Below are 15,645 nucleotides of genomic sequence, written 5' to 3' on the forward strand. Positions count from 1 at the left end.
ATTATGAGGTTTATGTCACATCAAATCTTAAAAGCATCTCATTGCAAATAATGGTTTTTAAAGCGATCCGCGACGCATTTGACGCCCTGAATGTGTGCAATGTGAAAGGCCTTTGAGTCTGGTCTGCTTGAGGGACTTCTTCCTGACACCTGCGTGCTTGCACGGAGGTTGGACGTCCTCCACGTGACGCACCTTGGGGCAACTGACGCAGTAAATCAGTGCTGTGCAAATAAACTGAATTGAACGAAACAGTCAGAAAGAAGGTCGTGGGATCGCGTCCCATCTGGTCCTTTCTGTGTGGAGTTTGTATGTTGACCGTACGTGTGAACATGTTTGTCTGTCTGTCTGTGACCCTGTGATGGACTGGCGTCCTGTCCACGGTGAACCCCGTCTCACGCCGTATCACTACTGGGTGAATGAATGATTGAACGTCCGAACAGACAGAAAGTCATCTCAAGTGATCTTCAGCAACTTCTGGCACAACAACAGATGAATAAATAAATCAATGTGTCACCTTTCGTTGTGTTCTGCAGTGAAGAGGTCCGAATTAGAAGAATGCGGACTCTGAAAGACAAACACAAACTGAGCTGGAACACCATCTGTAACCAAGAACTGAAGACACGCACAGAGGTACACACACACACCATTATTCGATTTTGCTTTAGAGTTTAGTTTCGATGGATATATTTGAGTTGTGGTTTTATTGCCATCTGGTCATTCTGCAGTGCAAACAGCTCAACATACAGATGTGACCTTTGACCTCATCAAAGCCAGTTATAGTTGCTTGCTGTGTGCACTAAAAACCTGTCAAAGGCTGTGAATCATAATTATCGACACATTCACGCTCCGGTTGTTTCATCATATCAACAATTCTTTGTTATTTCATCTAAATGTCAGAAAACAAACAACCGCCAACTTGTCAGAGCTGAATGTCCTCAGGTTTGTTTTGTGCAGGTAAACACTTTGTTTCAGCAAAAAGGGGGCAGTATTGGTTTGTGTGCATTACTTTTATTGCGTCGTATGAGGATATGACTGAGTTAAGCCCCTTTCACACCGGGCCAATGGAGAGTTGGATATTGCAGCGTACCGACTTCGCTGAGTTTATGCAGCCTTACATGGTAATACGCTGAGAGACGCAAAGGGGTCTGCGAAATGGACGCAAAAAATTAAATGTTTAATTTTTTTCGCAGACTTTTGGCGTAGAGCACCAGACGCAGTGCTCCAGGCAGGTCAACACAACACTCTGCTAATGTACGTTAGTCTATGCAACACTGCTCTACTGTACACCGAGTCTCTGCAACTCTACACAACCCGGCACCAGTCCGGCAATAAATCTATATATACTTTTTTATCAGTACATACCTGCATTGCTAAATTTTATTAATCCCAGTGAACTTTGCTGACAGTGAAGCTTCAAAACCAAAGAGACAAAGAGGAAGGCCAAGCTTCCATGTCCGCTATGTGTCCTCACGGACGGATCACCAGCGAGAGGACATGTCCAAGTCCACTATAACTCCTCACAGACGGATCGCTTGTGCCATTCCCGGCTGTAGCTCCGCCTTTACCTCCTCAAGATTGTGGCACATTAAATGAAGTCAATTAACTCCTGGAAATAATGTATTCTGACTTTTTTCAATGTGTCAAATCCATCTGTGTTTCATGGAGCCAAGCTTCTCCCCTCTGTGTGCATTCCTGCCAAGCTTCCCCCTGCCTGCAACATTTTTTTTTCCCTGCGCGCACCTTATGCAGCCCTTCTTGTGTACGAGATACACAACACAATGCAACTCTAAGGAGGCCCAGTGTGAAAGGGGCTTTAGTGTAGCAAATGGAGATGAACACTTTTTTTTGGGGGGGGGGGGGGGGGCTGTGAAAGGGGGCAGAGCTTTCTGGAGGTTTTACCTGACCAAACAGACTCTTGAGGTGCAGTTTAGCTGCTGACAGCGTGGGCTTCATGTGGTGCCGGTGGTGGAACTTCAAAAAGAAGAGAGATGAAGGCGATGAAGGAGATGCTGGAGGATGGTGCTGTCTCTCCACACTTGTGTCACCGTCTTCCTGGTCCGGGTCCAGTTGGCTCTCCCTGAAGGCTCTGGAACCCTCGCTCGGGGTGCACACTGCCAGGAGGTTCTTGTCCAGCTGGCTCAGGTCCTCTGCACTGAAGCTCTGATCTTTGGACAGGCGTCTCATAGCCGCCTTGCTGGGATTCTCTCTGGGCTGCTGGTTGCTGGGTGGCAGGATGGCTGTCTGGCTATCGGACTCATCCTCCACCATGTTAGGCATATAGGTGCCAGAGTTCTCACACCCTGAACTCTTCAGTTCCACATGCTTCCAAGGGAGAAAGTCCAGGTCCAGGAGGGACCCCTCAGACCCGAACCTACGCATTGTAGCTGTACAGAGAGCAGTTGGGACGGGCAGGAACTGGAAGTCCTTCACAACAAGGCCAAAGGTGGAGCACAGAAGCAACAACATGTTGAGGAGAAGAAACAAATCAACAATTACGTCACAACAATAAAGTGGTTCCTCTTATTTTATGTGGAAAGTCTCCACAGAGACTGATGACACGGTTTAGAGAATGAAAGCCTGCAGTCCTAACGCTGCAAAAACCCAGACAGGGAACGGAGTGGAAACGCTGCATTCACGGGATGGCAGCAAACAGTAAGACAAGGACAATTTCCTTTGGGACAATAAAGTTATTTTATGGTAACACAGGTCCATCGATGAGAGAAACACAGAAAAGGACATATACCGTCAAAGGTTAAGACGAGATTTTCCTGCAGTAACAAGGACAAACTGGGTGCTCATTTATCTTTAACAACAGTGCAATGGGACTGCAAAAGATTTCCATATTTTTCAGAGTATAAATCGCAGGATTTTACTAATTTGGGAGGTCATGTGACTTACATTCCAGTTCGACTCATAGGCAGAAAAATCATGCAATTGTGATAAATAATTATTTATACTGGGTGTTTCCAGGAATCAACAAATTAAAAAATAAACACCAATAATAAAAGTACAGTCCAACAAATGCACAAAAAGACCAAATGAAAGAGCTCATTAAAAAACAAGTGTAATCAGAGAATTCTGCCAATCCGGATCTGGATCACCTCCAAAATTCTGTGGAGTCTTTCATGCCCGAATATCCATCTGTGGTGTAAATTGAAATTGAAATTGGCTCCATTGAAGACAACTTTGGATGCTGTAGCTCCTCTGAAAAAGAGAGCTTTAAATCAGAAGTGCCTGACTCCGTGGTATAACTCACAAACTCGCAGCTTAAAGCAGATAACCTGTAAGTTTGAGAGGAAATGGCATCTCACTAATTTAGAAGCTCTTCACTTAGCCTGGAAAAAGAGTCTGTTGCTCTATAAAAAAGCCCTCCGTAAAGCTAGGACATCTTACTACTCATCACTAATTGAAGAAAATAAGAACAACCCCAGGTTTCTTCTCAGCACTGTAGCCAGGCTGACAAAGAGTCAGAACTCTATTGAGCACTTGACCCAGCTATCTTAGCTAATTATAGGCCAATCTCCAACCTCCAACAGAACAAGCACAGAGATGAGTCAACTGTCTGAGGCCATAAGAAGATCATTTGTAACCTTCACTAATGCTGTTTCTGTACTATGATGAATTCTAAACCCTGACTGAAACTCTTCAAATAGACCATTAATCTGCAGATGATCAGTTAGCTGTTTTACAACTATCTTTTCAAGAATTTTTGAGAGAAAAGGAAGGTTGGAGATTGGCCTATAATTGGCTAAGATAGCTGGGTCAAGTGATGGCTTTTTAAGTAATGGTTTAATTACTGCCACCTTAAAAGCCTGTGGTACATAGCCAACTAATAAAGATAGATTGATCATATTTAAGATCGAAGCATTAATTAATGCTGGGCTTCCTTGAGCAGCCAGTTAGGAATGGGTTCTAATAGACATGTTGATGGTTTGGAGGAAGTAACTAATGAAAATAACTCAGACAGAACAATTGGAGAGAAAGAGTCTAACCAAATACCAGCATTACTGAAAGCAGCCAAAGAGAACAATATGTATTTTGGATGGTTATGAGTAATTTTTTCTCTAATAGTTAAAATTTTATTAGCAAAGAAAGTCATGAAGTCATTACTAGTTAAAGTTAAAGGAATACTCGGCTCAATAGAGCTCTGACTCTTTGTCAGCCTGGCTACAGTGCTGAAAAGAAACCTGGGGTTGTTCTTATTTTCTTCAATTAGTGTTGAGTAGTAACATGTCCTAGCTTTACGGGGGGCTTTTTTTTATAGAGCAACAGACTCTTTTTCCAGGCTAAGTGAAGATCTTCTAAATTAGTGAGACGCCATTTCCTCTCCAACTTACGGGTTATCTGCTTTAAGCTGCGAGTTTGTGAGTTATACCACGGAGTCAGGCACTTCTGATTTAAGGCTCTCTTTTTCAGAGGAGCTACAGCATCTAAAGTTGTCCTCAATGAGGATATAAATCGGTTACACACCGATTCAATGTTAATTTTAGTGACCTCCGACTGGCGTAACCGGGTGTCATTACTGCCGACGTGAATTACAATCTTACCAAATTTACGCTTAGCCTTAGCCAGCAGTTTCAAATTTCCTTCAGTGTCGCCTGCTCTGGCCCCCGGAAGACAACTGACTATGGTTGCTGGTGTCGCTAACTTCACATTTCTCAAAACAGAGTCGCCAATAACCAGAGTTTGTTCCTCGGCGGGTGTGTCACCGAGTGGGGAAAAATGGTTAGAGATGTGAACGGGTTGGCGGTGTACACGGGGCTTCTGTTTAGGACTACTCTTCCTCCTCACAGTCACCCAGTCGGCCTGCTTTCCCGGCTGCTCAGGATCTGCTGGAGGGGAACTAACGGCGGCTAAGCTTCCTTGGTCCGCACCGACTACAGGGGCCTGGCTAGCTGTAGGATTTTCCAAGGTGCGGAGCCGAGTCTCCAATTCGCCCAGCCTGGCCTCCAAAGCTACGAATAAGCTACAATTATTACAAATACCATTACTGCTAAAGGAGGCCGAGGAATAACTAAACATTTCACACCCAGAGCAGAAAAGTGTGGGAGAGACAGGAGAAGCCGCCATGCTAAACCGGCTAAGAGCTAGTAGCTACGCTAATCTAGCGGATTCCTAAAAACACACAAAGTGAATAATGTGTAAATAACTTAGAGGTGATTCAGCAGAGGGAGTACTTTAGTTAAGGCACATGAAAATTACACTGTGAAACAAATCGTTATCTAGTTAACTAGATCAATCTAACTGCGCAGATTAAACAGCTAACAGATACAGCAAAACACCGCTGTGCTCCGGAACAGGAAGTGATACAATACCGCAGTGAGAGCCAACCACCAGTAGAGGCAGTAGAGCAGAGTCAATAGAGCCAATAGCCTATGTGTAAACGCAACATTTAGGAAATGATCTAGTCAATCACATGTGGTTTGTTTGTCCACCACAGGGCATTCTGAACACACAGGTGAATGTCCTAAAGTATCTTCTCCAGGTACACTTCCTGGAGACAACTGAGGAGCGTCTAGTGGATGAGCCTCCCTGTGTCCCCACTGTGGAAGAGTAATGAAACTAGAGTGGAATGGGCAATCAGTTGGTTTGGTCCACACAAAATTAGTGGCATTGACAGGATTTTCTAAAAAGAAATGGAGGAATATTTTGTGGACTGATGAGAGTAAAATTGTTCTTTTTGGGTCCAAGGGCCACAGACAGTTTGTGAGATGACCCCCAAACTCTGAATTCAAGCCACAGTTCACAGTGAAGACAGTGAAGCATGGTGGTACAAGCATCATGATATGGGCATGTTTCTCCTACTATGGTGTTGGGCCTATATATCGCATACCAGGTATCATGGATCAGTTTGGATATGTCAAAATACAATGAAGAGGTCATGTTGCCTTATGCTGAAGAGGACATGCCCTTGAAATGGGTGTTTCAACAAGACAATGACCAGTGGTGGGCACAGATAACCAAAAAATTAACTTCGATAACAGATAATAAGATAACTGAAAAGTTATCTTTGATAAAGATAAACCGATAAACCACCCAAAAATGTATCGGAAGTTACAGATAATGGATAACCGATAAATTCTGGTGTTGTCTATGGGACATTTGCAGTTACTAAAGAGCTGAAATTGATTTTTAACACGATCGCTTTTGAAAGCATCAAAAGCGGTAAAAGACCTAAAGAATAAGCAAGAATGTTTGACCATGCTGTCCCCTGCAGGAAGCAGCACAGACAAATCCTGAGAGCACCAACGAAATCAACTCTTTACTAATCATAATCATTTTTCTTTCAACATTCTGCTCCTGCTGCAAGCTCTTGTTTACAACAGCACTCCCACCAGAGAGGCACACCAAGAGCAGCCATAAGACCAGCTCCCTATCAATTTCAACACTCCGGTCAGGCGGAGGTCTTGAAAAATAAAGTCATACTAACTTATGGTTTTTTTTAAATACTGATAGAATAACTCCATTAATGTCAATTCTGTCATTTGTACAAAGTTAAAATATAACATATATCTTTTAATGTTGAATAAGGCACTAATTCTGAGGTTTTGTAACAAACACAGACCGCAAAGCATTCTGGGTAAAAGTGCTAAACAGTGATTGGTTCAGTAACCATTATGTAAATCAACACGTTAATGTGACGTGTGTCTGTGTTGGTTTAAAGATAAATGTGCTTTTGTAAAATATTCCATTTTTATTTGTAAAAACAGGCATTTTTACGGAGCCCTGGAAGTGTCATCGCAATTGCATGTTTTAAAACTTTTATGATTTTGTAAAACGTGCACTCAATATTAGTAAGTAAGTAAGTCAGTTTATTTATATAGTGCCTTTCACAGACATAAGGCCATGTACACACGTTGTCGGGTATTTGTAAAACCGAATATCTTACCCTTTTAGTTTGGGGAAAAAACTTCATCCACACTACGTCGTTTAAAAAAACAATCCATCCACATCGAACCGTATAAATGTGTTGTAATTAGTCTGCCAAACCTTTTGGTGGCGGTACTGATTAAAATTCTATCCAATCAGGAGCCTTATTCTCTTGTCGTCACTTCCACAAAAACTAAAAACATGGCGCCAACCTCGTTCGTGTGGACCGATAAGGAGTCAGAATTACTTCTAACCATAGTTTTAGAATACAAAGTTAAATATATGCACACAAAAAGCGCCTGGACAATGGACAATACCAACACTTTGAGAGCAGCCATGTACCCAGACGTTTAATACTGCCATGAACACTCCTGGCCAGTGTCTGAAATGCATTTATCCTGTCGTGAACATCTGAGATTACCTTGTGCTACCCATAATGCATTGCTGTCTGGCACAGCATGTGCTCACAAAACCTTAACAATTAGCACATTACTTTAAAACGAAAACATATATCTGATATTTCACTTTATAAACTTCAGACATGACAATAATTTTAAATAACTTGTCTAAAATGAGTGGTTAAAATTTGAACCATAAGTTAAACATGTATGCCTCTGGATGACTTGGTGACATTGCGATTATATTAGTATGGTGTTAAAGGAAATTACTTTTTTTTTGGTCACCAGTTCTCCTTTGCTTACAGACGATAGAGTGGTTTCTGATTGCAGAGGGTAGAACAACATGCCTATTAGGAAACTTTTAACAGGTAGGTCTCAATGGCTTTAACAGTTTTAAAAATGTTTTTCAATGTTCAGCTTAGTTTAGTACGTTATCGGTCTAAAAGTTATCGGACGGTAATTCATCGGAAGATAATTAGTCCGATGATGGTTTTTAAATTTATCTAAAAAGATAATCCGATAATGAAAACATTATCTTCGATAATTATCTGTTATCGGATTATCGGAAGTGTGCCCACCACTGACAATGACCCCAAGCACACTAGTAAACCAGCAAAATCTTGGTTCCAAAGCAACAAAATTAATGCCTCGCAGATGTGAAGAAATCATGAAAAACTGTGGTTATACAACTAAACACTAGTTTAGTGATTCACAGGATTGCTAAAAAAAAGCAGTTTGAACATCTTTGTAGTCACATAGCAATACTATTATTCTGAACACTACAGTAAATGTAAGAATCACTGCAGGGTTGTTTGTTTTCCACATGTAGGGGCATGACAATAATCGCGCTTGCACGACAGCTCTAGGTGCTTGCTGTGCAGAGAGTATGTACCAGGAGCAAAGAGTAGCAATTAATGAGGTATTTTTTTGCAGTTCTATTGGATTTCATGGAATAATCATGAATTGATGACGTACATCTTCTGCCATGTTCTCACGCTCGATTTATTCAATATGATGGAGACATTTGTAAGATTTTTGTCCCAAAATAGTCACCACCTACACCCCCAATTCCAATGAAGTTGGGATGTTGTGTAAAATGTAAATAAAAACAGAATTCAATAATTTGCAAATCCTTTTATCCTATATTCAATTGAATGCACCACAAAGACAAGATATTTAATGTTCAAACTGATAAACTTTGTTGTTTTTGTGCAAATATTTCCTCATTTTGAAATGGATGCCTGCAACACGTTTCAAAAAAGCTGGGACAGTGGTATGTTTACCACTGTGTTACATCACCTTTCCTTCTAACAAGACTCAATAAGCTTTTGGGAACTGAGGACACTAATTGTGAGTGTCATGATTGGGTATAAAAGGAGCATCCGCAAAAGTCTCAGCCATTCACAAGCAAAGATGGAGCGAGGATCACCACTTTGTGAACAACTGGGTGAAAAAATAGCCCAACAGTTTTAGAACAATGTTTCTCAATGTTCAATTGCAAGGAATTTAGGGATTCCATCATCTACAGTCTATAATATAATCAGAAGATTCAGAGAATCTGGAGAACTTTCTACACATGAGTGGCATGACCAAAAACCAACATTGAATCCCATGACCTTTGATCCCTCAGGCGGCACTGCATTAAAAACCAACATGATTGTGTTAAGGAACTTAGCACGTGAGCTAAGAACACTTCAGAAAACCACTGTCAGCTAACACAGTTTGTCGCTACATCTACAAGTGTTAGTTAAAACTCTACCATGCAAAGTGAAAGCCAGACATCAACAACATCCAGAAACGCTACTGCCTTCTCTGGGCCTGCGCTCATTTGAAATGGACAGACGCAAAGTGGAAAAGTGCTGTGGTCCGATGAGTCCACATTTCAATTTTGTTTTTGGAAATCATGGACGTTGTGTCCTCTGAACAAAAGAGGAAAAAGACCATCCAGATTGTTACCAGTGCAAAGTTCAAAAGCCAGCATCTGTGATGGCATGGGGTGTGTAAGTTTCCCATGGCATGGACAACTTACACATCTGTGATGGCACCATCAATGCTGAAAGGTACATCCAGGTTTTGGAGAAACACATGCTGCCATCCAAGCAACGTCTTTTTCAGGGACGTCCCTGCTTATTTCAGCAAGACAATGCCAAGCCACATTCTGCACGTTACAACAGCGTGGCTTCATAGTAAAAGAGTGCAGGTACTAGACTGGCCTGCCTGCAGTCCAGACCTGTCACCCATTGAAAATGTGTGGCGCATTATGAAGCGCAAAATACCACAACGGAGACCCCGGACTGATGAACAACTGAAGTGTACATCAAGCAAGAATGGGAAAGAATTCCACATACAAAGCTTCAACAATTAGTGTCCTCAGTTCCCAAACGCTTATTGAGTGTTGTTAGAAGGAAAGGTGATGTAACACAGTGGTAAACATACCACTGTCCCAGCTTTTTTTGAAACGTGTTGTCCCACCTTCATTGGAATTGGGGTTGTAAGTCATTCTTCAGTTTCCAAAGGTGAGTAAGTTTGTCTTTTTTATCCCAACTATGTTAGAGATGATATATTTTGATACATTCATGCCAAAAATCACAACATTTTATGGTTGAGCTACAGAATGGTAGATCGAGTAAAATGTGTTGAGGGACCCGTCATCTGCTTCTGCATTATTATCTGACATACCATTATCCTATCAAAGGTTTGCATTCATTTATTGTGCCATCATCCTACTGAAATGTTGGCTTCTCTGGTAGTGCTGTCATTCATGGCTCACTGCACTGGTTACTTAACTGATTAATAATTCATTAATTAATCATTTGTTTAATATCTAAACTACTGCAGTGCCTACCCACCATGTCCCCATTGTATTCCAAGCTTCATTCAATTATCTTGAGTAACTAGAAGCACTCGGAGAGCACAAACCTCCGCCAAGGCCATAGGGTCACTGACGTCACATGGAATACCCTTTGGCAAAGAGACTTATTCCACGTCATTTCATGCATCTACCGTCATGTTTCAGATTCAGTGGTTAAACCCTTAGATCTTCAGCAAATGTATTTTATAAAGAGAAACTGCATAAAATACACAAGTTTTTTTTTTATTCTCTAGTAACAAGTTTATTCAATGAGGAGAAACAAATGCTAAATTATTGTTGTGTCATAGTTTAATTTTTGTTGAGCCTTTGTGACCCGTTTTCATGAAGTTAGATGCAAAAATGTTGAAACTGGCCCTATCCTGCAATGATAAAGAATACTTTAAAAAATGACTGGATCCGGATCGTGTTCTGGATCATTACCAACATTTAATGACTTCTACGTTAGGCCAAGATACACCCCTGGTAAAAATTTCATTGAAATTCGTTGAGGATTTTTTTGAGTAATCCTGCTAACAATCCAACCAACCAACCAACAAACGGACGTGACCGAAAACATAACCTCCATGGTGGAGAATAAGGAGGATATGGTAATTTTCCTGTCTCAGCTACATACAATCACACTTTTTGTCTCATTCTAATGGAAAAGCAATAAGGATGAATGGCCGTCTATAAACACACTAAAGGATTCATATCTTCCTTGTTTCTCAACCAAATTTAACAATCTTGGTGTCATTTTCTTTGTTTTGTCAACCTCTACCCAATGAAGTAGCTTTTGTTTTACATTAAGACGCTCTGATTTTTTTGTCACATACCTACCACACAGTCCCAATTTTTTCTGATTTGGGGTTGTAATCCTTTCCTGTCTGAAGAAAGGCTGTAAAAGTGATTTATTTGCATTATGGGAAACAGTGTGCAGACTGACACATCTTTATTTTATATTTCTGTATTTCTAACAGAAACATTTTTATATTTCTCTGACATGTCTTTATTTTATACAAGTCTACTTTATATTTTTATCACGTTTTTATTTTATATTTCTATTCAAGATTTGTTTTCAGCTTAAAAACATTGCTTCAAACGCTGATAGATGTAACAATAGAAACAGTAAATAGTAAATCTGGCCCTCAGCACTTTTAAGTTTTCGCTTCCATGTGACGTAAATAAAAGCAGGTCCGTGTGGTTAAAGCAGTGACGTCACAGCCCAGAGAACGCCAGCAGCTGCTTTCTTACCTCGATTTAATCAGATTCCATCGTGTCCAGAGTTCCACAGCCTCAAAGTGAAATCCAGCCGGGTTCCGACAGACCGACGAACCCCCCAAAACACATTAGGAGCCAGACGTCAGCGAAGAAAGTTCCGCAAACTTTCCTGAGACTTCAGAATGGAACAAACTGTCATGACTAAAGCCACACCCACACCATGCCTCAGCATGTCCGTCAAACCGCCGCGACGTCACACAGGGGGCGGGGCGGGAGTAAAATATGGAATATATCTGTATTTAAGACATTCTCACGTTGGGCAGTACATGATTTTTTTTTCCACTCATGATTTTTTTTATTTTTAGTTTTTATTGAAATTAATGTTTCTACATTCACGAGATTCCACATTTAGGAATTTCTCATGTTAAGTAACATATGAAACACTTCTCCATTTAAGAATTTGCATGCAAAACGTTTGCACAATCATGAGATTTTCACATTGGGGACCATATGAAATCAGCTTCTCACAGTGTATCGCATATGACACTTCTCCGTTTATAAAACTTTCATGTTTGGCAGTGTATGAAATAGTTTTCCATTTATCAGATTCTCATGTTGGGCAAAACAAGAAATGCACACAAGATGATTCTGCATTCAGATAATCTTCTGCTTGCAATGGCTTTGGGCACCATCACAGTTCTGTTACTGTTACATCTTCGTGTTGCGTTCAATACAGTGGATCATCATATACTGTACTACTCCATAGATTGGAGAATCACTTGCTTGGACATAACCAGTTGCTCTCATTGTGTCCTTAACAATAACGTCACCTCAAACCTTGTTGCCAAGAAATATGGGGTTCCACAGGGATCTATCTTGGGCCCCCTGCTTTTCTCCCTTTATAGCACCCCTTGGGCACATACTGCAATGTTAAAGGTTACTCAGTTCACTTTTATTATTCAGTTGTACATGCCAATAACTGCTGGTTATCTCATGCACATCAAGACTTTCAAAGACTTGACTTGCTTCTGTGAAAAGCTAGATGTCTCGCAATTTCTTACTTTTAAATTCTGAGAAGACTGGAATGGTGGCCCTTGGTCCAGGGAGACATAGACAGCAGCAGAGTTGGCTTTAGTCATTTTGGCGCCCTAGGCAAGATTATGGTTTCTTCTTCTGCACACACACCACCACAAACATTAATATACAACAGCCGTGTGACAGAGCTCAATGATTTAATTGTTGATCAAACACACCAACACACAAGTAAACAGACACTAAAATAACATAAATAATAAATTAAATAACATAAATAAAACCAAAGTTCCTGTTCAGGTTTTGTGCAAATACTGAGCAAGTCCTGACAGCTCCCACAATATGAATAATAAAAAGGTGTTATGTCCAAACAATACAACAGTGCAATATAATATAAAAATAGAATACAAAAGTTGCAGTGCAGGTTTAACTTAAAGTCAGTCCTGATGACAGAAAATATTTTTCCTTTTTTTTAACAACATAAATGGAAATGGTGCTATGGTCAGTGAATACTTTGTACTTGGTACCAATGGACCTTATAGGAGCAGAACATGCAAACAAGACAACATAAAAGTATAATGCAGCACTAAAATCTCATCCAAATTCAGTCTACCTGTCTGTCTTATAGCAGTGGTAGTAATAATAATAAATTATTAAATATCTTAGATTTCAAAGTATTACAATCTGATTTTTATTTTATCATTAATATTATTATATGCAAAAAATGTCTTTAAAATGGCTACAAAAATGGATCTTTAATGGGTTTATTGTGGGGGGGCGGGGTGGCTTTCCCACCCGTTGCCCCGCCCCTGCACCAGAGGCCTGCAGAGTGTGTGTGTGTGTGTGTGCAGCCACACTCCCAACTGGCATAGCTGGCCGTGGGCTCTTCTAAGTGCTTTTGTTGGCTGCCCACCTCAAATAAGAACCTCTTCTTCAATGTGGCTTATGCCGAAATGCTTCACACACACAAGGCTATTTTTCACAGGCTGTGATCACAATGTAACACACACTACCGGGGAAGCTCCAAAACTCCCAATGCCAAAAATAAAAAAAATAAAAATAAAAAATCACCCCTTTAGAAATAAAATAATTGGACTTGTCCAGTTAGGCCAACGTTATAAAAGGTCTATGCTGTCCAATCATATATTTTTACGTGTTTTGGACAATCAGACAAGAGTTAAAGTCGAGGGCCGGACTTTTTTTTTAGGAATTGCAGCAGTGCCCCTCCAGCGCGTGGTGCCATAGGAAACCGCCTATGTGGCCCATGCTAAAAGCCGGCTCTGCACGTTTCACCAGCTAATTCTTAACCTAGACTCGTGTCATACATCATACTGATGAAGTGAGGAACCTTGGGGTGATTTTTTGAACTCGTGTTGTTCTTTGACCTACATATTAGAGACATCACCAGGACTGCTTTATTCCACCTTCATAGCAAAGTGGTTATATATATCCCATCCATGTGTGGCTGATGCACACTCTGATCCATGCAATCTTCTATTCTCTGGTTTACCACAGTCCAGCATTAGGGGTCTCCAATTGGTTCAAAATGCTGCTGCCAGAATTTTGAAAAGAAACACAGTTCGACCATGTTATCTTTATTTTTGCCTCCCTTCATTGTCTTCCTGTTTCTGTGAGGTCTGATTTTAAGGTTCTGTTACTCACTCATCTTCAACCACTTACTCCAATTAAGTGTCTCGAGGGGGCTGGAGCCTATCCCAGCAATCATAGGGCGTGAGGCAGAGGTACACCCTGGACAGGACTCCAGTCTCTTAGTTAACACACAGACAAACACATTCACACCTGCACGCACACCAATTTAAAGTTTCCAGTACACCTAACCTGCATGTCTTTGGATGTGGGAGAAAACAGGAGATCCTGGAGAAAACCCACACACACAGGCAGAACATGCAAACGCCACACAGAAAGGCCACAGGAGGTAATCAATCCCATGACCTTCTTGCTGTGAGGCAACACTGCTAACCACTAAGACACTGTGCTGCCCTGGATGTTGCTAAATTGTAAAATTATTCATGGACTAACGCCTCCCTATGTCCCAGGCTGTGCTCTGCGTTCTCAGGAAGCAGGACTACTTTGCAACTCTAAGGTTTAAAAAGCCACAGAGCCTTTATTTTTTATCATGCACCTGTCTTGTGGAATAATCTCCCTGTAGAGATAAATCAGATTCTGTAGAGACATTCAAGTCCAAACTTAACACACATCTATTTATACCAATGCAGTATGGAACTATGCTTCCTCTCTTTTTAATTCACATGATTACCAACTGAAGAGGTCGCGGACTCACCACATCTAAATTTTGGGTGTGTTAGTGAAGCACAGTTCTAGCTGCCGGCAACCACTTTAATAATCTCACTGCTTCCCTGTTGACAGTCTTCTGGTGAATACCTTAGGTGCAATTATTTCTGGCCAACTGATTCTGCTCTTTTTCTCTCTGTCTGAGGCACTGATGAGACCTACAATGGAAGCTGACCCTGCACCCCAGGGTGCTAGACTGACCTCAGGATACTCTACCTGTTGCACCAATCACTGCATGCCTTTGATACCAATAAGATTGTTTCTCTTGCTCTTCTACTTGTAAACATTGGTCAAATTTTGTGAAAACCTTGTGTTAGAATGGCCTAAATTGCTGGTCATCTGTCTGAGTCTGGTCTACTTGAAGTTTCTTTCTCATTAGCACAGGGAGTTTTACCCTTACTCGTGTGAAGCGCCTTGAGACAGCATTGTGATTTGGGGTTATACAAATAAAAACATAAATTGAACTGAATTCATGAGATTCTCATGTTGGGCAACATATGAAAGGTCTACTTTTACCAGATTCTCATGTTGGGCAACATACAACCCCAATTCCAATGAAGTTGGGATGTTGTGTAAAATGTAAATAAAAACAGAATTCAATGATTTGCAAATCCTCTTCAACCTATATTCAATTGAATACACCACAAAGACAAGATATTTAATGTTCAAACTGATAAACTTTGTTTTTGTGCAAATATTTGCTCATTTTGAAATGGATGCCTGCAACACGTTTCAAAAAAGCTGGGACAGTGGTATGTTTACCACTATGTTACATCACCTTTCCTTCTAACAACACTCAATAAGCGTTTGGGAACTGAGGACACTAATTGCTGAAGCTTTGTAGATGGAATTCTTTCTCACTCTTGCTTGATGTACGACTTCAGTTGTTCAACAGTCCGGGGTCTCTGTTGTTGTATTTTGTCCTTCATGAGCCACACATTTTCAATGTTCGACAGGTCTGGA

General features: G+C 40.9%; 1 protein-coding gene and 1 long non-coding RNA gene across 2 annotated transcripts in view; one reads left to right on the forward strand and one right to left on the reverse strand.

Moving 5' to 3' along the window:
- The window catches only part of si:ch211-152p11.4 (regulator of G-protein signaling 18), a 71,168-nt gene extending 59,630 nt beyond the window's left edge, over nucleotides 1-11,538 (reverse strand). Inside the window, exons 1-3 of the mRNA XM_034161300.1 lie at nucleotides 11,371-11,538; nucleotides 1,900-2,424; nucleotides 515-564 (exon numbers count right to left, since the gene is read on the reverse strand). Of these exons, the coding sequence (XP_034017191.1) occupies nucleotides 515-564; nucleotides 1,900-2,379 (530 nt within the window). The 5' untranslated portion in view covers nucleotides 2,380-2,424; nucleotides 11,371-11,538. The remainder of the gene's footprint in view (nucleotides 1-514; nucleotides 565-1,899; nucleotides 2,425-11,370) is intronic.
- On the forward strand, nucleotides 10,087-10,817 carry LOC117502249. Its single transcript, XR_004558244.1, has 2 exons — nucleotides 10,087-10,158; nucleotides 10,713-10,817. It is a non-coding gene; the product is annotated as an uncharacterized LOC117502249 (long non-coding RNA).
- Nucleotides 11,539-15,645: the final 4,107 nt, after the last annotated feature.

This window comes from Thalassophryne amazonica, chromosome 20 (assembly GCF_902500255.1).
Source record: "Thalassophryne amazonica chromosome 20, fThaAma1.1, whole genome shotgun sequence".
Classification (NCBI taxonomy): Eukaryota; Metazoa; Chordata; class Actinopteri; order Batrachoidiformes; family Batrachoididae; genus Thalassophryne; species Thalassophryne amazonica.